Source organism: Pogona vitticeps, chromosome 5 (assembly GCF_051106095.1).
Source record: "Pogona vitticeps strain Pit_001003342236 chromosome 5, PviZW2.1, whole genome shotgun sequence".
NCBI classification, from domain to species: domain Eukaryota; kingdom Metazoa; phylum Chordata; class Lepidosauria; order Squamata; family Agamidae; genus Pogona; species Pogona vitticeps.
In genome coordinates, this window is record NC_135787.1 from 2,032,772 (window position 1) to 2,054,786 (window position 22,015).

Consider the following 22,015-nt stretch of genomic DNA (forward strand, 5'->3'; position numbering starts at 1 on the left):
GGTCATCATCTAGCGGGGCACCACTGTGTATATATTTATACAGGACACTAAGGGGCCTATTAGAGGCAGATTAAGGATGTGGATGGGGAAGGGAAGCATGACCTCCCCCTGCGGCCCTGGGAAGGAGTACGCCGTTGGGTCCCTGTTGAACGTTGATTTGCTTTTCTTTGGAAAATCCAAGACAAAGTCTTGTGGCCCCATGAAATGAATGGGGTGTTATTTGCCCGACCTCTGTGTGGACTGTGTTCTCCCTTCCTCAGACTCAAGAACCTGCTATTAAAGGAGACAGGGTGGCCAAGAGAAACTCATGAATCTTTCAGGTGAGGCAAGATTCTTCCTTGCATGTGCTGGAACAGACGCCAGGGGAAGAAAGCCATCCCTCAGAGAAGTTCTGCACTTTTATTTTGAATCAGGACAACGCGTGCCATCCATTCCTTGGCAACCATTCACAAACAGAGAGAAAAGCATGCGATGCGGAAAGAAAACACAGGTGGGTCGTGGCTCTGCTCTTACTCAGAGCAGAGCTCCCTTTAGGGGCCGTGCTGAGATTCAGAGGGCCGTGTCGGCGTTCTGGGTCGCCTTGGCCTCCCGAGGGTAGTATTCGGCAAGGATGTTCTCTGGGATTCGCTTCAGCAGCTCTTTGGGGAAGGTCCGGAGCAATTGCCAGCCAATGTCCAGAGACTCAAAAATTGTCCGGTTGTCGTAGGCCCCTGGGAGGAACGCAAATCATAAGGACATCAGGGCAAAGGTTCAAAATAAAGGATAAGGGATGATCTGGGTCCCGATGCCCTCGTGAAGTCTGGGGGGGGGAGAAGATCCTTGAAACCAAAACATGGAAGTTTGAAAACTAAAGTTCAACAGGTTTTAGAAACTGGAAGTAGTCTAGCTGGTAACGTTTTTAGTCTGTTGTAGCGCAAGAGAACATGGAAGCCTTGCAGCGCCTTTAGGAGTAACGAATTCTATTTTTCATAAGCTTTTGTGTGCCCATGAATAACTTCTTCAGATGAACGGAGTGGCTGTCTCTCTGGGGGCAGTTTAAAACTGTTGACAAGGAGGGTGTGTCAGGGCACAACTGGATTTTGTAGCTGCTACAAGACTTCTGGTTTCCCTTGGGAATACGTACTCTGTTCTGTTCCAAGGGCTCTGATGCAACCATTGGCACGTATAACCACACAAGAATTCAAGAAACTGGCCTTGAGAAAGTCAAAACCTGTCTGGAGATCCAGCTTCAGCCTCCCACTTGGCCATAAAGCTTCCCGTGGGGCCTTTGGCCAGCCACTTTTTCTCTGCCTGACTACCTCACAGAGTTGTTGTGGGGAGTGGGAGAGCGATGTGTGCCATGTTAAGATCCTTGGAAGAGAAGCACAATGTAAATATAGCCATTAAACAATGAATTAAGACTACACTCTGATGAAAAGCAAGGAGAGAGATAGTCACCTGTATCTTAAGGAGAGATCAGAGAATGATCTTCTGGGCTAGAGTATCAAAGGCATCTTCTAAGAGAACTTCTTTAAAATCTCACTGTAAGGTTTCCGCATCTTGTCTTTCAGAAGCTCCCACTTTTTTTTATGGCTCAAGACCAATTATTATCTTTGCTCAGAGATCCCATCAGGCAGGGGTGCAAATTTTTCCTTCCTTCCTTCCTTCCTTCCTTCCTTCCTTCCTTCCTTCCTTCCTTCCTTCCTTCCTTCCTTCCTTCCTTCCTTCCTTCCTTCCTTCCTTCCTTCCTTCCTTCCTTCCTTCCATTTCTGCCCAGCCTACCTTGTGCAATGAACTGCTTCTCGAACTTCTGCAGAAACTCCAAGTAGAGAAGGTCATCAGCAGAGAGGGCTTCCTCTCCAACCACCGCCTTCATGGCCTGGACATCCTTGCCAATGGCATAGCAGGCGTACTGAGGACGAGAGCACAGGACAGGGGTGACTCTGAATCCAGCCCCAGCCCTCACTGAGAAACAGCTGGGAATGGAAGTAGTTTCTGTCCTGATTATGAACAATGCCCCCCCCCCCCCAAATTCTGGGGTATTCTGGGAGCAGTCATTTAATACTTTCCCCTTTTCCATCTCCGGAAACAGCCCTTCTTCTCTGGGCTCCTATGGAAGCAGAACGCTCCCTAGAAGTCAGTTCTTCAGTGTTATCCATAAAAAGGAGGTGCCTTGCCTGGCTTCCTTTTGTAGACAATCTAACCTGAAGTTCCCTTTGCAGATCACTTTTATTTTTGTGAACAAGGTCAAAATAAAACATGACAGGCAAGCAGACACACTTCCCTGCTATCTGGAGTGTGAAGCATGAACTGGTGTATCGTCTAAGGAAACTCAGTGAGACGTGATGTGAAAGCTAGCTCTGAGCCAAACTTTCCCAGGGTCCAACTATTATTGATTTGGCTGTCAGGGACAAGCTCGCCCTTGGAGGGGTCTCTCTCTCTCTCTCTCTCTCTCTCTAGCCTTGGTCCTTGACCAAAAGCCCATTGTAATGGGGAACACCCCTCCTGGAGGGCCGAATGCTTACCAGCTGATTGGAGACATCTCCATGGTCCTTCCTGGTCATGCCTTCGCCGATAGCTGACTTCATCAGACGCGAGAGAGACGGGAGGACGTTGATGGGAGGGTAGATCTGCAACCCAGGAAAGCACACAGCACACAGACCCATTAGACTTTCAGGCACGCAAAACCCTCTCCGCGCGCACACATGCCTACAGATCTACCAGCTCCAGAGGGGCGATCTCCATCTCCATATCCCAGCATCTCCAAAGGACATAGTGACTGAAGGATAATGGGAGAGCTGCAGTCCACCATCCAAAGCAGTAGTTCCCAAACTTGGGCCCCCAGATCTTCTTGGACTACAACTCCCAGAAGCCTTCACCACTAGTTTGGCTGGCTAGGATTTCTGGGAGTTGTCGTCTAAGGACCTCCGGGTGACCCCAGGTTGGGGGCCACTGCTCTAGAGGAAACCGAACTGGAGAAGATGGGGGGGGGGCAAAGTCTCAGATGAAATGGCAGCAGGATGTATCCCTTGAGAAGTTTCCCAGTTTGGGGAAAGACCTTCTGAAGGTCCTGGCTCAGAGACGGGGGCGGCGGGTGAGGAGGGGGATCAGGAAGCTCATCCTTCCCTCTTTTTTTTCTCAGCTCTGAAAAGGTAGGATCAGGAGGACTGAGCGACGGGGGGGGGGGATCGAGGGCCACCTACCTGTCTGTTGTGGAGCTGTCTGTCCACGTAAATTTGTCCCTCTGTAATGAAGCCGGTCAAGTCCGGAATGGGGTGAGTGATATCTGGGTGAAACAGAAAACCAGGCGGGGGGGGGGGAGATTGTTAGCCCGTGGCCAGGTATACGCTGCAAGGGGCCCTTTCCCCAACAGCTCCATAACAGGTAAGTGTCCTGGGACCACAAGCACCGGAAAACGTGGTGACTGCCTTGTGAAGAAAACGACCGCCTCCCTTCAGTGTGGCTTAGCCCTGACGTTGCCCCGTCTGCCATGACTTCCGCCGGTCTTAAAGATAGAAAAGAACTACTCTCAGGGCCGTGCCCATGGTCAACAGCTTGTACAAAGGTTGATCCTAGTAACGGTCCTGCCCTTCTGTGGATAACAGAAAGGAGATCATTTGTGTCCTTCTCCGGTTCTCATTTTCATTCTTAGTATGACTGCAAATTTTTACAAACCAGAAGTTCCTTATAAGTGCATTATCTTTGCTGGTAAATCCACACCTCTTAGAAATGCATGCAGTCACAAGATGGGTCTTTTCCAAATCATGAACACTGAAAGGTTGGCCAGGTGAGGATGATGCCATGGGTTCCTGCAAAATGGAACTATCTTTGTGAAAACACTTTTCTATGAGCACCTTCTGTTTGGGCGAATTCCTGCAAGAGGTCTGTGGGGTGAATACCGATGGCTCGTGTTTCCTATCTCTTCCTATCAGCCTTCTCCCATGTGTGGCTTGTCTACTTTTTAAATTTTGTGTTACTTTTGGTATGATATTTTAGAGTTCGGTTTTGCCGAGGTTCTATTTTGACTGTTCGTAAACTGCCCAGAAAAAAAATGCTTCGGCACTAATGAGACAGTTTGTAAATTAAAATAATAAACAAACAAACTATTGCCAAAAAGAAAATACACCTACGCGTTCCTCCAGAGGACTAACTGTAAAGAAATTAGACTAATTTTTGAAATAGGACTAATTTTTAAAGAAATCACCTGCTTTATTTGGGACATGGTCTGGTTTCAGGACAAAGAAAACGCCCTTTCCTCAGAGCCAGATGCATCCAGCCCGGCGTTGTCGGCTCTGACAGTCCGCTTGCTCTCACCCACCGGTAGACAAGCACCGAGGATTTACACCCCTGGAAGTGCAGGGCCCTGGGATTCAACGTGGATGGGGCTGGGGCTAATGTGTCGCTCTGGCCACGAGCATCTCTCCTGTCTCCTCTTTACCTGCGAGGGGCTTGCACGCTGAAATCTCTGACCCCCCCACCCACCCACAACTGGTACAGCAGTTGCTGTCGTTTAAGGACAGATCCTTCTTTGCCGAAACCAGTTCCCTTGGCATCTCGGGCCCCCGACTCTTCCTTTTTGCCGTAGAAGGCCTCGTTCCAATTCTGAAGACTGAGAACTTCTCAAGAAACTGAAAGCTTTGGGGAATTCTGAGAAGAGGAAGTGAAATGTTGTTCTGCTTGCTCAGTTCCCGTTTCTCACTGGCCACCGTCCAGGGAAAGATCCCAGCAAAGGAGAAGCGACTCAGTTTCCCTTTCCAAGAGAGCCTGTGAATGTGCACACTTCGGGCGGTTGCTGTGTACTGCAGCTCCCATCAGCCACTGCTCACGTAGCCATGGGCGATGGGGATGATGGGACCTGCCGCTCAGCAACAAGAGCCCCCTGACCGCCACCTCCCACTTTAGAAAGGACCTGCTGGAACGGGTCTTGGAGTGGAACCTTCCCTGTCAATCAGCCGCACAATCATCCTCGCAGAAGGGCAGAGCTGGAAGGCATCCTGTGGTTGCTTGAGTCCAGACCCTGCCAAGAAGGCCCGGAGGGGGGGGGAGAACTGAACTCCCAACCTCTGGGTCCACAGCCAGATGGGTTTCAACCCCTGAGCGATGCAGGATAGAGGCTTGAGGCTGGGTGAGGGCAGCCACACGCCAGGGCAATACCTCCACCCCAAGAACTGGCTTCCTGACCTACAGAGCAGAACGGGGGCGGGGGGGGCAGGTCAAGGGTAGTGCAGCTGGGTGAGTAGGGAGAGCTAGAGCCACCTGCCTCCCACCTCCACCTTCCCCTCCTAAACCTGCTTGGCCCCTTCCCCCCCATGCGGCAGGACAGAGTGCTACCCTGATGGGAGGAAGCAGTTTTTGAAAGGGTGGGGGCACGGGGGGCAGGAAGAGGGTTCTGTTCCCCTTCTTGGGTCCTTGGAGGGTCTCTAGAGGGTAGCAAAGACGAAGGAAAAAGGGTACTCTTGGCAGGGACGTTGGCCAAGAGAGGGGTCGCACCAGGTAGGTGTTGGGGGGAGAGGAGAGGAGAGCAGCCAAAGAGCCCAGGAGAATTTCGCTCACCCAAATGAAATTGTTGTTGAAGGAGGCCAGAGGTGTGAGCATGCCGGAGCATCCCTTGGAATTCTCCCCTCACTCACCCATGGGGAGCAACATCTTCAAGGTTACAGGAATCCCTCTCCCTGCAGAGCAAAGGGCTTCCAGATTTCAGGTGTGTGTGTGTGTGTGTGTGTGTGTGTGTGTGTGTGTGTGTGTGTGTGTGTGTGTGTGTGTGTGTGTGTGTGTGTGTGTGTGTGTGTGTGTGTGTGTGTGTGTGTGTGTGTGTGTGTGTGTGTGTTTAAGGGGGGGATGTCTCCCTGCCACATCCGTCACTGCCAGGGCCACCCAAAAACGCAGCATAGAATCCTAGAATATTGGAGTCGGAAGGGGCCTCTAAGGCCATCGAGTCCAACCCCTCCTTGCTCAAGGCAGGAACCCTAATCAAAACGGATCTGACAGACGGCGGTCCACTTTTCTCTTGAAGGCCTCCAGCGCTGGAGCGCCCACCACCTCCCGAGGTCATGGGTTCCCATTGCTGTACTGCCCTAACTGTTGAGAAGTTCTTCCTGATATTCAGCTGAAACCTGGCTTCCCGTTGCTTGAGCCCACTATGACATATTCTGAACTTTGGGAGCATCGAGGGCAGATCCTGCCCCTCCTCTGTAGGACAGCCTTTCAAAGTCTTTGAAAAGTGCTATCCTGTCTCCCCACTCAGTCTTCTTTTCTCAAAGCTAAGCATGCCCAGTTCTTTCAGCCTTTCCTCACAGGGCTTGGTTTCCAGCCCCCTGATCCCCCTTGTCACCCTCCTCTGAACTTGTTCCAATTTATTAGCATCCTTCTTGAAGTGTGGCGTCCAGAACTGGACACAGTACTCAAGGGGAGGCCTAACCAGTGCTGAATAGAGGGGAACGAGTAACTCACAGGATTTGGAGACTCTTCTTCTGTTAACACATCCTGAAATAGCATTGGCCTTTTTTGTAGCCGCATCCCACTGTTGGCTCATTTTTAGCTTGTGTTCTACAACAATTCCAAGATCCTTCTTGCTCATAGTATTGCTGAACCAGGTATCCCCCATCTTGTAACTGTGCATTTTGTGTTTCGCCATCCCTTCACCCACGGGGACGTTCTGTGACATACGAAATGTTCACTTTGTATAGGCTGAGAAGCCATGTCCTAATGGAAGAAACTGGTGGAGATGATGGTGGGGTAAATAAATCCCCCATGAATTTTGCAAACTTATCCTTTTCTCAGCCTTCCCTCATCCCCCCCCCCAATTCCCATCCTTGAAACTGTTGTCTTCTTGTTGTCTGATCCAGATTCATCAAAGCTCCACTTTCTGAGCCACTGACCACGCTGGTATGAATGGAGTGGCTTCCCAGCCCCCCACCCCCAAATCTCCTCCTCACCATCATTGGGCATCGTCAAGATGGGGATCTGCGTAATGGAGCCGTTACGGCCTTCTACACGTCCAGCACGCTCATAGATGGTGGCCAGGTCCGTGTACATGTAGCCTGGGAAACCTCTTCGCCCGGGCACCTCCTCTCTGGCAGCTGAGACCTGGCAAGGAAAAATAGAGAAGTCATGAGCACTGGACCTATCTATCTATCTATCTATCTATCTATCTATCTATCTATCTATCTATCTATCTATCTATCTATCTATCTATCTATCTATCTATCTATCTATCTATCTATCTGTCTGTCTGTCTGTCTGTCTGTCTGTCTGTCCGTCCGTCCGTCCGTCCGTCCGTCCGTCCGTCCGTCCGTCCGTCCGTCCGTCCGTCCGTCCGTTCAGGCAATGAGGAGAGTTACGTGACTAATGTAAGTTACCTGTTTGGCTGTGTAAAATAGGTAGGCTGCCTCTGAAGGATGGATACAAGGACTTGTTTTGGGAAAGGAGGTGGTTATGCTGAATCCAGAATTTTACAAAACAGAACAATGTTTTAGCTACACATAGGACTACAAAGAAAACCAGCTTATTGCTTCCATGAATGATAGCACCAGCTTGGGGTCTGACCTTCCTGCTCCAAGCCCTGTTTGGAGACTTGTGGCCCAGCCACATTGCATGCCACTGACCTCACGCAGGGCCTCCGCATAAGAGCTCATGTCCGTCAAGATCACGAGGACGTGTTTCTCACACTGGTACGCCAGGAATTCTGCCGTGGTGAGGGCCAGGCGGGGCGTGATGATGCGCTCAATCCTGTGGGTGGGTGAAAGGCGTCAGAGGATTCCTTGGGAGAGAGCTTTTTCAGGGAGACCGGGGCACCCTTGCTCCTCATGCAAAGCACCAAAGGACACCGCGCCTGACAACAGGCCTTACACCAGGAGGGGAAATGGTGATTTATTTTTGCAGATTGATGTATAAGCTGTACAGCTGGAACAAGATCTTTGAACTAGTTTATAGCAGGAATGGGCAAAAGATCAGTTCTTGCTGGGAAACTACATCTCCCACCAGCCTTGGCCGGCAGAGTTAACTGGAAGGAAGTCACCCTTCAAGGACAGCTGGAGGACTGCCCTCGGCCGATCCCAATTCCTCTGTCATGATACACCCTCATTTGTAAAGGGAGGAGACTCGTTCTCAGAAGTCCACTGATCCTTGAGACAGGCAGCCTGGACACAATCTGGGAGGGAAGCCTTGCCTTCCCGCGAGGTTTCTCCTCTCCAGAGCAAGAACAAGACAAGCTTTCCTCCCCCTTTGATATTTTTGCAGTTTGTCAGTGCAGGAAACGACTGCCTTCTCCCTTTGCTGAGCAAAACGCACGTGGTCTTATGCAGTGGGCCCAGGAGTACTGGCCGACAGATCAGCGAGAGGCAAACAACTCATTCCATGCTCCTGATTTTTAAAAGCCCAAGGACAGGGCAGAGGCTTTGCACAAATGCACAATTTGTCATCTTTCCCTATGGAGAGGTTGCTCCTGTCAAGGCGCCTCACTTGTATTCACAGAAAATATCTTGCTATCTTGGAGATGAATTTATTTATTTATTTATTCCACTTATACCACGCCTATCTGGTCATTGAGACTACTCTAGGCGGCTTACAACACAAAATATATTTTTTTTTCTAATTGTGTAAACTATGTTATATAACATAGTTTACACAATTAGAAAAAAAAATTCCAAGATGGGAAGAAAGACAAAATAAATCATAACAAAAAGGGGGGGGGGAGGAAAATTAGGAATTAACTGGGGGGGAGGGAAGGCCTGCCTAAACATCCATGTTTTCAGTTGTTTCTTAAAGCGAGGGTGGGAGGAAAGCCGTTTCTTGTTCCTGTGCAAGAGAGAGGCCGGTCAGGGGTGGGGTGGGGTGGGGGGGCCTCACTCACGTGGGGTCATTGGCTAGGTTGAGGAAGAGGCAGACATTCTCCATGGATCCATTCTCCTCAAAGTCTGACTTGAAGAAACGGGCGGTTTCCATGTTCACCTGGAAGGAGAGTTTTCAGTAGGCCGAGTCACAGAAGGTGGGGAAAGCGGTCCCTGGCATTTTGGGGCTGAGGCTTCAGTGAAGACACAGCACTCTGGGCAAGCAGCGAAAGCACGTTCGAGCAGGCGGCTCTCCGTCCACGCTTCTAGGAGGTCTTCCGGAGCAGAACTCCCAAACACCGCTTTGTGTACTGCAGCTCCTATAATTCCCGAGCCAGCACAGATTTTCTACTCATGTCTGTGGAAACTCAGCAAGCATACATTTAATTATGTAGGCCACCTTGCATCCTCTCTAGGAGAGAGGTGGGGTATGTATAAACAAACAAACAAACAAACAAACAAACAAACACACTGAGTATTCTCGAAGGCTTTCATGGCCAGGATCTGATGGTTGTTGTGGTTTTTTTTTGGTTCTTTGGCCGAAAACCCCACAACAACCAAATACACTGAGTTTTGCAACCATTGGTGACTTTGTGATGAGTTGTAAAATGGGGTTAGTTTAGGCTTCTGCCTTAATATCCTTAAAGCAGGAGGCTTTTGAACCGAAATTGGCTAAAGGATGCTTCAGCAAGGTCTTCCTGCATTGACCAGGGATTGGACTAGATGACCCTCAGGATCCCCTCAAACTCTTATCATTCTGTGACTCAGGAGTGGAAGACCTGGATGCTGGAGCAGGTGCTAAACAGAGCGGGATGGCTCAGCGTTGAGTGTATTTTTTTTTTTGTTTTGCACAAATAATCCATGAAGGAGGGAAAGACTGAAAAACTGCATCATATCTTTTCTATCAGATATGCAAAGAACAGGCGTGAGTAAAGCACTGTCTGGGGCCACCCTAAGGTTGCACTTGTGGCTTCTCCTGCCTTTCCACAAACCTCTCTTTTTAAAACTTTCTTTCTGGGAATTTTGGCTCCTGGAAGTCTCCAGGAGGGGCGATGCGTTTTTGGAACAGATCAAACACCCCTTTATTGAACAACCCCCAACACCATTTCTCCCCCAAATGGAAAGAGGACCTCTAGCCACTTCCGTTGTTTGCTGTGTTACTTTGGTATTTGTGTGGCCTGTGCAACTGGGGGGGAGGGGAAGGCAGGAAATGGGCCCCTCGGGCCGAGCTAGTCCCCTGCTCTGGGGCTGGAAGTGCCCGAAGGCACAAGCGCTGCCTGCCATCACCAGACTCTCCACTAGAGGGGAGCAAGGCGCTACCAATTTGCCCACCTGCCAGCCCCGGAGATGCTCAAAGCTCACCCAGGCAGGAAAAAGAAGAAGGAAACCAGGCTTCTCATTGCTTTGGCTGGCTTCCTCTTGCCTTGCTCCTTATGGGCAGGACATTTCAAAAAAAAACCTCGATGAATCACTCAACTGAAGAAGGGCCAGAATTTTACAAGCTCCCCCGCGTGCCAAACCAAGTCTTGAAGCTGTCTGCATCCTGTCATATCACGATAACAGGAGACTCTCACCTTCAAGATTTTTTTTTAAAAGAACCCTTTCCAACCAACGTGATGCTTTTTGTGCATTTTTATCTTTGCTCAGTGGAATGATGAGGCTGTCTAGAATTGCACACAAATGAGGCTCCGGAAAGAGGGGGCCCCTTTAGCACCAAAACACACAACTCAGTGGGAAGTGCTGGGAGAGAAAAAGGAGGCAGATCGATAAAGTGAGGTAGTTCCCCCAGAAAGAGTGTCTTCTCTGAACAGGCAAAGAGGGACGAAGCAGTGAAAGAAAGGATATTGACACTCCCCTGTTAAGAGCGATCTGAGGTCAGTTGTTACTCCTTGGAATCTGGAAATAGGGTCCCTTCCAGAACTGCAGAGCTGGAAGGGACGCTCTGGATCATCCAGTCCAGCCCCTTGTCAGGGAGACACCGGGGAGACATCCTCTCGCTCCGCAGCCAGAGAACTCAACCACTGAGATCTCCAGCAGCTTCTCTATGCTAGAAAGCGCTCGTACTTCCTCCTGAACTAGAGCAGCAAATTCTAAGTAAGTCGCCCGACTATAAATCTCAGGACTTCACAGGTTGGAGCCTTGACAGTCTAAAGAGGAATCCGCCTGCGATCCCTGTAGGGCAGAGACACTCCGAGGGACAGAAGGAGGTGATCCAGACGAGAGGAGTTGGAGGTGGGCAGAGCGGACCTGGCAGGGTACGGGCAGAGGTTTCAGCATTAGAGGCAGAGAGCAAAGGGGGATGATGCTGAGGGAGGGAAAGAAATCCCACCACAGACGGAGCCCGGAAAGTAAAAAAAGGGGGGAAAGCTTCTGCTGATGGTCACCCGGATGGCCACCCTGACAGATGTGGAAAGGAATCATTTATCGGCACCGGTGCTGGAAAAGGCACGAGGAGGCTCTTTATCCCCAAGGTTCTTCTGGCGATGCTCCCCAAGACCCGACTGGGACTCACCCCCATAGCAGCGAAGACGATGGCGAAGTTGTCCTCGTGATAATCCATGACGTCTTTCGACTTCTTCACCAGGCCGGCCTGCCTGCAGATCTGAGCTGCGATCTGTGAGCGGAGAGAGAAATGGAAGATTGGGGACTGGTGAAGCCACAAAAGGGCAGGCTGGGAGGGGGCAGAATCTGACCCAGTGAAGCTCCAGTATTCCCAGGAAGTGGCTGTGCTCCTCTCTGGAAGGGGGGGGGGGAAATCCCAAGGTCCGATTTCTCCTCCAGTGGGAAGGAGATTCCAAACCAATGCCTGGAGGAGGGAGAGGAAGAAGCTAACCCTACCAAGGACTATGTGAAGCAGAGGCTGGACAACAACTCCCAGAAGCCCTCTACCAGCCTGGCCACTGACCATTGTGGGTGGGGGTTCCTGGGAGCACACCCACACCCACCCACCTACCCTGCCAACATAGCTACTGGCCATAGCTCTCTCTCTCTCTCTCTCTCTCTAAATCTCTGTGTTTATTCTTTAAAAAGGAACTTCTCCAAACTCTATTTTGTACATCCGTTTACATCAAGAAATGCTAAGGTACTCTTCATGCTGGGTAGGCAGGAGGTTGTGAGTTACAATTCAAAGAAGTCACTTTCCAAAGCTCGGATTGAACCCTTGTGGGCGGCCACAGGAGGGAGCAAGGGAATCCTAAACTAGGTGTTTATTTACAAGGAACCCGGATGGAAACGACACTCCGATCAAGAATCCGTTGGTATTTATTTATTTATTTATTTGTTTGTTTATTTGTTTGTTTGTTTGTTTATTTAAATATATGCTGCCCATCTAGACATGGTATCATTTGTAGACTAAAAGCACCCCCTCAAATCTCAGTTTCAAGAAGCAAAAAAACCATCACGTTGTAAGTGTAGAAAATCCAATCGGTAAGCCTGGAATACGAGCAAGCTTTGAATGTGCGGGCCATTGTTTCATTCCCTCTTGTGCTGGGGAGCTCCCTGGCGTCTTCCTGATGTTGTGGTCACCCTCACCCAGACCCATTGGCCTCACCCTGTGCCTAAATCCATGCAAAACTGCAGGAGAGATTCTGCAGAGAAAAGCCGACCGTGAAGCCTTTCCCTCCTAACCCTGCTTGGGGAGACTCCGTTGTGCACCCAGACCATGGCTTCCGAGCAGTGAAAAAAGAAGATGAGACTCCGCACAGCTTCAAAGGAACTCATAGGTTCCAGAGCGAGAGAGATGACCCGGGCTCTGTGAGAAAGAACAGGCCTCAAGGGTTCGGGGCTGACCGGAAGCGCGGGAGGTCACGCATTTCTCCAGGAGAGGACAAGACAGAATTCTCAGCTGCGTCAAGTTCCCTACGATCATTTCCCCTGGAGAAAAATCAGACATGGTTTGAGCATGTAAATAAAATAAAATGAAATTCCCATGCATCTTGTCCAAGCGGAAAAACTGCCCGCCTTCTGCTCGGGCTGGCATCCATCTCCTGCCCGCTGTGGACACAGGGGACGAAGGGCCACTTCACGGCCCCTGATTTCCACTCTTTGTGGTTCTGATCTTGGAGCGAGCGACTCATCTAACAGAGGACACCCCTGGCAGTCCTTCGACGAGTGGACAGTCCTCTTACTCGCCACCCACTTACCTAACCCTTGGAAGGAGGGAAAGCCAAAGGCTCTTCCGGTCCTCTCCCAACAATGCCACAGAGCATCCACTCACCACCCTGGGCCTTTTCGAGTTCATCATATTCACTTTTGTCTGTCACTCCCTATTTGTCAGGCCAAGCTTTCCAGCCAATTACGCCTCTCCTTGGGTGTGTGTGTGTGTGTGTGTGTTTGTGAGTGCAGAGACACATGCCGGCTGCTGTTGTTGAGAAGCCCAAATGGGCCCCCCCCTCCCTTCCAAGCCGCACGCTCCCCCCCCCTTGTTCTAAGACGTGTTCCACAGATTAGCCTTGGTATTTCAGGTTTCTCAAAGGGCAGGGTGAAGGAGGCCGGGCTGGCAGCCGCCGCCTGGCATTTCGCTCGGAACGGACGGGCTTCCACTCCGGCTGCCACCACCCAGCGAGCCTCTCTCGTTGCCTTCAACAACAGAGCAGGAAGACATCTGATCTGTGCCTCCCGTCTTCTGCGCTGACTTTTAAAGGGTGAGCAAAGGGACACAGAGATCCTAAAAGTGGGGGTTCGCCTCAGCCGGAGGAACTGTGCTGATGGCCAGGGCTCCCTCCGCGAGAGTCACAACATGTTCTCAGCGGCTTTCTGAGCCTCCCCATGGCAAGACTTCCTGCTCAGACTTCCCTCTGCATCTGCAAAGTTTTCTGGCTTCCCACAAGTCAGGGAACTTTGATGATGATGATGATGAGGAGGAGGAGGAGACATGATAGAGTGGCAAAATTAGTGCACAGGTCATTATGCAAAAAAGATAAACTGCCAGCCTCCAAAAACCCATGGGAACATCAGGTAGAAAAGGTGGCAGAAAATGAGGAAGGCAAGATCTTGTGGGATTTCTGGATCCAAATGGACAGACACCTTGAGCATAACACACCGGGACCTAGTAGTGACAGAATGAAGAAATGTCCGGATCAGCCGCCCAGAGTGGTAGAATATACCAGATGGATGGGATATAAATCAAATAAATAAATAAATAAATAAATAAATAAATAAATAAATAAATAAATCAATCAATCAATCAATCAATCAATCAATCAATCAATCAATCAATCAATCATCAACATTGCAATTCCAGGGGTTGCCACTGTTGAAAATGAAGAACTGGAAAAACTAACAAAGGACAGAGACCTGGCTATCGAAACAGCTCACCTCTGGAAGAAACACACTTGGGTGTCCCCTATAGTCATCGGGGCTTTGGGAACAATAGCAAGAAATTTCACACAGTCCTATAAGCAGTTGCAGATCTCAGAAATAACTCCCATCAGAGCTACAAAAAACAGCAATATTAGGAACAGCATATATGCTGCGCCGATATTTAACAGATACTTTGGTTTTCGGTTAAAACTTGTATCTGTTGTATAACACCATTCAATGTTTTTATAATCTTGATTGACTGTGCCTAGTTTTTTTTCTTCAGAAAAGTAGTTTTTGAAAAATAATGTGCTGTCAAGTCAATTTCGGCTTAGGGCAATTCCTTTTTCAGGGTTTTCCAGGTAGGGAAGTAGTTTTATCCTTCCCTTCTTCTGAGGACACCCTGGGACGGTGCAGCTTGCCCAAAGTCATACAGGTTGGCTCTGCTCGCAGGATGCCCAGTGCGGGAATCGGACTCCCAACCTCTGGATCTGCAAGCAGAGACTTAACCCACTGGGCTTATCCAACCAGGGAACTTTACTGGGTCTCATTCCCCTTTTTAATTTCTCTTTTTTCCCCCCTGTGGTTCACAGGAAATGGCCAAACTCTATGCCACTTTATCCCTTTTCTGGTGAATCCCACACAGGTAGAAGAGCATCCTGCACAGGGACTGTAACCATCCTGAGCAGCTTGTGGTTTCTTCTGCACCTTCCAGGTGAACCCCACGCAGGAAAGATGCTATTCTGTAATAATCCTACGCAGCCTGGCATTTTCTGCTGGGGAAAAAAAAATGGCCATGAAACCTCTGAGAAATTCCAGGAGATTTCTTGTCAGACTTCTCCCGGGTGGGGTGGAGGCAACTGCACAAAGAGTTCTTGCTGTCAGATGGGCATGATTGCCGAACCTGGAGTTCGTGCCAGTTCATTGAGTGCCCTTCCCAGTCCCGCCTCTTCTGGTGGTCGTCCACTCAGAGGCCGTGCCGACAGGAGGAGGCGGGTCTGGGAAGTGCCAAACAATCTGTTTGGCCAATAAACTGGCATTTGCTAAACTGGCAGTCTGAGCCCATCTCTAATCAGAAGTGAAAAGAATGGTTCTCTCTCTCTCTCTCAACTATATACACACCCTTCCTCTGATGAGAGTGCCTCTGTGTGAGCGCAGAGTGCATTTTCTTGTTCTGCATAAGTCCGTGATTTCAATGACCACAGCTCTGATTTTCTCAATACGGTGAGGCTGACCGTGCTTCCCTCCGGTGAGATTTGGGATTAAGTTGTCCTTTTCATTTTCAAACCCTTTGCAGGATTGTGGCTTTCACGTTTGAAAAGAACAGATATATTTCAATGAATGGATGGATGGATGGATGGATGGATGGATGGATGGATGGATGGATGGATGGATGGATGGATGGATGGATGGATGGATGGATGGATGGATGGATGGATGGATGATCTCTCAGACAAGATGCGGCACTCACAGCCTTCCATTCAGAGATGCATCACCTTGTCCAGGAAAAGATGGAGAGCAGGAAGAGCAAAATTTCAAAAGCAGCTTGGGGGTTCAAATACCTCATTGTGGGGAAGACCCGCTGCAGAGAAGATAGGGATCTTTTGGCCCCGGGCGATGCTGTTCATGACATCGATGGGCGAAATCCCTGTCTGGATCATCTCTTCTGGGTAAATACGTCCATGAGGGTTGATGGGCTGGCCTGGAAAAGGCAGGAAGGGAAGGGAAGGGAAGGGAAGGGAAGGGAAGGGAAGGGAAGGGAAGGGAAAGGAAGGAAAGGGAAGGGAAGGGAAGGGAAGGGAAGGGAAGGGAAGGGAAGGGAAGGGAAAGGAAGGAAGGAAGGAAGGAAGGAAGGAAGGAAGGAAGGAAGGAAGGAAGGAAGGAAGGAAGGAAGGAAGGAAGGAAGGAAGGAAGGAAGGAAGGAAGGAAGGAAGGAGTTGATGACAGAAGGAAGGAAGGAGTTGATGACAGAAGGAAAGAAAGAAGGAAGGAGTTGATGACAGAAGGAAGGAAGGAGTTGATGACAGAAGGAAAGAAAGAAGGAAGGAGTTGATGACAGAAGGAAGGAAGGAAGGAAGGAAGGAAGGAAGGAAGGAAGGAAGGAAGGAAGGAAGGAAGGAAGGAAGGAAGGAAGGAAGGAAGGAAGGAAGGAAGGAAGGAAGGGCAGAGGATCAGTTGTTGGGGAGCAGATTCAATGGAGCTGGCTGCTCCCCCCCCTCAGTCTTCCCTGAGCCAGCTGCTGTCCAGATGGACCACTGAAAGCCTAATAGTACAAACAAAGCCCAGTTTTTGTTCACACCATTAGGCTTTCAGCACACCCTGTTTCTCTTGCTTTTTGGGTACTCGATGGACCTCTGACCATCTTGGCTGGGGATAATGGACGCTGTCAGTGACACATCTGGAATGCTGCAAGAGTCGTGGAAGGCTGCTTTGGGGCAGCCGTGCAGAAAAAGTAACTTTCCAATGCCTGCCGATGTTGGCGGACTGGAATAAAGGGTTTTCTTTCCTGTTGGGAATTGGAGCCCCTGGATTCCCTTGTTTGTTTTTATTCCACCTTTCTCCCAAAAAGGGTCCAAGGTAGCTTACAATATACTAAAAAAAAATGAACAGTATAAAACCAAGAAACAGGGAACCATCACAGAATTAAAGAAGAATTAAACAAATATTGTATTAAGAACTCACACATAAAAGCAATGCTTAAAACATATTAAAAACAAGAAAAACAAGACAGTCCTCTAAAAAAATAAACCACCTTTCAGCCAATCACTAAGGGAAAGCCTGCCTGAAGAGAAAGATCTTTGCCTGCTTGTGGAAGGACAGCAAAGATGGGGCCAGGTGGGCCTCCAGTGGCAGGGAGTTCCAGAGTCTCAAGGAGCAGCCACCGAGAAGGCCCTCTCCCATGTGTCCCCATCAAGCGGGCCTGTGAGGATGATGGGACCGAGAGAAAGGCCTCCCTTAATAATCTTAACACCTGAGGAGGCTCATTCCCTTGTGAGCTGAACAAAGAACGGTCACCTCTTTATCAGGTTCTAGCCGGTTCAAAATGGAAAGGAAAGAGAGAAAGCTTACCATTGATGTCCAGGTAGTCCTCTGCCATAACCGTCGGCCCTTTGTCAATGGGCTTAGCAGAACCATTGAAGACCCGGCCTGCAGAAAGAAATGTCCATGGGATTGGGACCCTGCTCTGTGCGGAGCTGGGTGGAGCTTGAAAGACATCCCCCCCAAGGGAGGGGGCTCTTAAATCCAACCTCTGTATAGGTCAGGATATCCTGACTGTTATGTGTAAGATACCCGTCCCTCCTCAGTCTTCCTCCAAGAACCTCAGTCCAGTGGCTGAGATGCCACAGGCTTTCCACACCCGTTCAGCTGCGGGTATTAGCCATGGAGGTTTTTTGGGAACACAGAGCCCCTCCTTTGGGATGCATCCCATCCCGCAAAGAGGCAACGGTGACCCTAGTTGGGTTCTCAAGGTATGTGCAATGGTTGAAGAACAGTTTGCCATTGGTACCTCCCCAGGCAGGGATTCGAAACTAGGTCTCCCAGTTTTTGGGGCACTCTAGAACCGTAGTCCGGCTGCACCTCTGGCCAGCCACCCTTGTAGACCAGAGGCCTAGACCAGGGGAGCTCATGGCCTCACCCTGTACCTCTTTGACTCTACAGGTGAGAGCATGTAAAGCACATCAGCGCATCCCTGGCTTTAGGAGAAGGTGGCTTCACGCTGAGTGGTCAACTTAACCTTTCCGCCCAAGATCTCTCTCGTTTATTCCCTGGAGCATCTTTGCCCCCCCATCCCTCCCCCCCATGTCCCTCCCTTTATAGATTGGTGATCAGTCCCCCCCCCCAAGAGCGGATCAATAGGCTGCACTCCCAACCCTCCTCCCACCTTCGCCTTCCACCGGCAAGTCCCCTAATATGCTCCTTTCTTCCGGTCCTTTAAGGAGGACGGCGGAAAAGTCTTGCTGTTGTCACAGCAGATGAAGATCAATGCCGAGATGGGAAGGGGAAGAGGGAGCTGCGGACCATGAAAGGCCAGTAACCTTAGCATTCACCACGACGCATTCTATTTGTCTTAGACACACATCATTGAAGCACAAAAAAAAGAAGGAAGGGGGAAAAAAGAAGGTTCAACAGAGAGAGAGAGAGAGAGAGAGAGAGAGAGAGAGAAGGGGGTGGTTGTGTTGGTTGGGGGAGAGATGGAGGCAAGAAACCTTGGCTAAATCGAGGCACCTGCAGAAAACATGGGTTGGCGTCATGCTCTGGATAACCTGCCACTTAGCTGCTCGCAACCCCTTCCCGTACTTCGTTCCGGCCCCTTGGGATCAGTGCCGCAAGATCCCAACCCAACATCCCTGTTTGGCTTCGAATGCCACATCAACAAGAACACAATTTTGCAGGTCTGGTAACTCTGCCCTGGTTTCTGCCCAGCACTGGGATGGAGAGACGGGCCTCTCCCGGCTCCCTCGCCTTTATTCGTGGAGGACGTGGGGGAGTCATCAGGCGCACTTCAGGGGGAGGGCTGGGCCCTGCTGTACGGTCCTCTAGGGCACCCTCTATGAGGGCATGTCATAAGCTACGGTCCTCTCTGAGCCTTCCCCATGGGTGAATATACGGAAGCGGAATTCTCCAGATGAGGACTCAGAGAATTCTACCAGCTGATTTGAAATCTAGGGGGAGAAATCCCAAAATCTCAATATTTGACAGGGCCGTGGGGCCAGACAGGGTACCCCTTTGCCCCTTCATGCACACACACACACACACACACACACATGCCCTCAGTGGCCAGTTGCAAACCCTATGCCAGGTCTTAACAGCTGCCCATCATCTTTTATTTTCCAGCTAAAAGAATTCTAGACCAAAACGTGCCCTTTAGCATCCAGGATGCGGACAGATACAATGATGCTCCTCCCCCCCACCCGCCTTTTATTTTTATTTTGCTATGAACACATCATGTCCTATGCCTCATAATCCCATACACCAGCCTGCCCCAAACCAGAGCCCTCCCTGTTTGCACTCAACTGCAATTCCATCATCCCACCCAACATGGCCACTGGCCAGGAAGATGATGGAAGTTGCAGGTCCCCAGATGGGGAGGGCTCCAGCTTCAGAAAAGCAGTTACTAGGTGTCTCCATCCAGCCATCTGAGCTGAGCACGAAAAGACACCCCAGGTGGGCAAGCCTCGTGGCGCAAGGGTTCCCCCAGTGGAATCCAAAGGGGAGATCCTAAACTCCTGAGCAGCTGATCCTAAACTGAGAAGAAGACGTGAAGGGCTCTTTCTCTTCAACCATGAACCTTCCTTTATCGCCACATTGCCACTTTGCCAGTTTCATAGCCACCCCTCATTAGGAAGGAAGGAAGGAAGGAAGGAAGGAAGGAAGGAAGGAAGGAAGGAAGGAAGGAAGGAAGGAAGGAAGGAAGGAAGGAAAGAAGGAAAGAAGGAAAGAAGGAAAGAAGGAAGGAAGGAAGGAAGGAAGGAAGGAAGGAAGGAAGGAAGGAAGGAAGGAAGGAAGGAAAGGAAGGAAGGAAGGAAGGAAGGAAGGAAAGGGAATGGAAGGAAGGAAGGAAGGAAGGAAGGAAGGAAGGAAGGAAGGAAGGAAAGGGAATGGAAGGAAGGAAGGAAGGAAGGAAGGAAGGAAGGAAGGAAGGAAGGAAGGAAGGAAAGGGAATGGAAGGAAGGAAGGAAGGAAGGAAGGAAGGAAGGAAGGAAGGAAGGAAGGGAGGGAGGGAGGGAGGGAGGGAGGGAGGGAGGAAGGAAGGAAGGAAGGAAGGAAGGAAGGAAGGAAGGAAGGAAAGGGAATGGAAGGAAGGAAGGAAGGAAGGAAGGAAGGAAGGAAGGAAGGAAGGAAGGAAGGAAGGAAAGGGAATGGAAGGAAGGAAGGAAGGAAGGAAGGAAGGAAGGAAGGAAGGAAGGAAGGAAGGAAGGAAGGAAGGAAGGAAGGAAGGAAGGAAGGAAGGAAGGAAGGAAGGAAGGAAGGAAGGAAGGAAGGAAGGAAAGGGAATGGAAGGAAGGAAGGAAGGAAGGAAGGAAGGAAGGAAGGAAGGAAGGAAGGAAGGAAGGAAACCAAAGCAGGTGTCATGTTCCCTGCATTCAGCAACCTCCACCCCTTCTGCCCTGGTGTTCCCTCTGTCATAAGACGCAAGGAGATTTCATCTGAAAAAAAAGAGCATTGTTTAAATGCTGTTGGGTTATGTTACAATCCAAATGATACCACAACCCGGAGGTTCCATCCCCGGGGCTTTTAACCACCGTCTCGTGTAGCCCCCACAGATGTCTGGGGTACAGAATCCAACACACACACACACACACACACACACACACACACACACCCCAAAACAATTACGATGGGAATGACCGTGCAAAGCTTTTGAGATGAAAGCAGTAGTGCAAGAGCCGTGCCACTCCGTCCATGTGGCCCCACAGCTTGTCGCGGTTTGTCTCCCCACTCCAGAGCCCCAGTTCTGTGGGGACCCCACTCCTGACCCCCCCCCACTGTGGCCTCTGTACCTCTGGTTTCAGATCCTTTGTGAGAGGGAGCTGCTCCCATCCTGAGGGCTTCTTTGTCCCCCCACCCCACCCGCCTCTTTGCCTGCTGGACTCAGCTCACCACCACCCCCTTGTACAAGTGAGGGTCTTATGACAGGACAGAATTTGCTCTCCCTCCTGGTGGGGGGAGGAGAAGGGCAGTACATACCTAGCATGTCCTCGGAAACAGGGGTGCGGAGAATATCCCCCGTGAACTCACAAGAGGTCTTCTGGGCATCTATGCCAGATGTTCCTTCAAACACCTGCAGCAAAGGAAGGGGCCAGAAGGTCAATTACCAGCAATTAGGGAGGATTAACAGCCAATGAGGCCAGGCGGGTTCAGAGCAGAAGGAAAGGAGAAAGCCTTTGCTTTCTCTGTGTGTGCTCATGTGAGTTGCATTTTGGAGGGCGATCCCCATCCAGGAGGAGGTGAAGAGGGAAGAGGTTTCTGGTCTAGTCTTTCTCCGTGCGCTCCTTCCCAAAACCATCACTTTGGGCCCCCTTCCAACCTGTGCCATACGGATGAGCTGCCGCATTACCCCCCCCCCCCGCCATGCAGGTTGAGGATCAATGGCAGGCCTTGCATGGGTCATGAGACTCATTGTGGAAAAAATATATAACTTGCCAGCCTCTAAAAGCCCACGGGAGCGTCAGGTAGAGAAGGTGTCAGAAGGACAAAGTCAAGATATTGTAGGATTTATTGATCCCAACGGATAGACGTCTTGAAGGTAACACACTGGACATAGTAGTGATAGAATGAAGAAATGTCTGGATCATCAACATTGCAATTCCAGGGTATGCCAGAGCTGAAAATAAAGAATTGGAAAAGCTAACAAAGGACAGAGACCTGGCCATTGAAACATCTCGCTTGTGGATGAAATGCAATTCAGGGGTCCCTGTCGTCATCAGGGCTTTGGGAACCATATCAAGAAACTTCACACAGTACTATAAGCAATTGCAGATCTCAGAAATAGCCACTGTGAAAACCTTGGACTAAAAATCTGCAAAGCATGGCTATTTACAAATCTGGAAGGTTATTCCATTCATTTAATCTTATACACTACTAGCCAACTCATCCTTTCAACTGCTGTCTCTTTATGGTGCCCAAAGATGCTGTACATGATCATGAATTAAGCAACGTCTTCATACTCAGACACAGGAGTCCTCTTTTATAAAGAAAGGTCCTCTTTTTATTCTCTTTTGGCAGGGCTGCCCACTCCAAGGCTAAAGAGAAAGAACTGCCAGAAGGAAGGAGATCAAGGGCTGTGAAGCTGCCCATCATCCTCAGCTCAGGCCAGCTGGCCAAATCCTTGGCAGCAAGCACACAGATCACCTGCTCATGATCTTCCCTGCTGGAGTGAGATGCTTTGCTGGTTCATTTATGGAACC

The 22,015-nt window shown here is 50.0% G+C and overlaps 1 protein-coding gene across 1 annotated transcript in view; it reads right to left on the minus strand.

Moving 5' to 3' along the window:
* Positions 1-385: 385 nt before the first annotated feature.
* ATP6V1B1 (ATPase H+ transporting V1 subunit B1) overlaps positions 386-22,015 on the minus strand; it is a 47,784-nt gene continuing 26,154 nt past the window's right edge. The window contains exons 4-14 of the mRNA XM_020795195.3: positions 20,796-20,889; positions 17,175-17,252; positions 15,668-15,807; positions 11,320-11,421; positions 8,831-8,928; positions 7,584-7,707; positions 6,915-7,065; positions 3,183-3,265; positions 2,505-2,609; positions 1,762-1,891; positions 386-710 (exon numbers count right to left, since the gene is read on the minus strand). Of these exons, the coding sequence (XP_020650854.2) occupies positions 550-710; positions 1,762-1,891; positions 2,505-2,609; positions 3,183-3,265; positions 6,915-7,065; positions 7,584-7,707; positions 8,831-8,928; positions 11,320-11,421; positions 15,668-15,807; positions 17,175-17,252; positions 20,796-20,889 (1,266 nt within the window). The 3' untranslated portion in view covers positions 386-549. The remainder of the gene's footprint in view (positions 711-1,761; positions 1,892-2,504; positions 2,610-3,182; positions 3,266-6,914; positions 7,066-7,583; positions 7,708-8,830; positions 8,929-11,319; positions 11,422-15,667; positions 15,808-17,174; positions 17,253-20,795; positions 20,890-22,015) is intronic.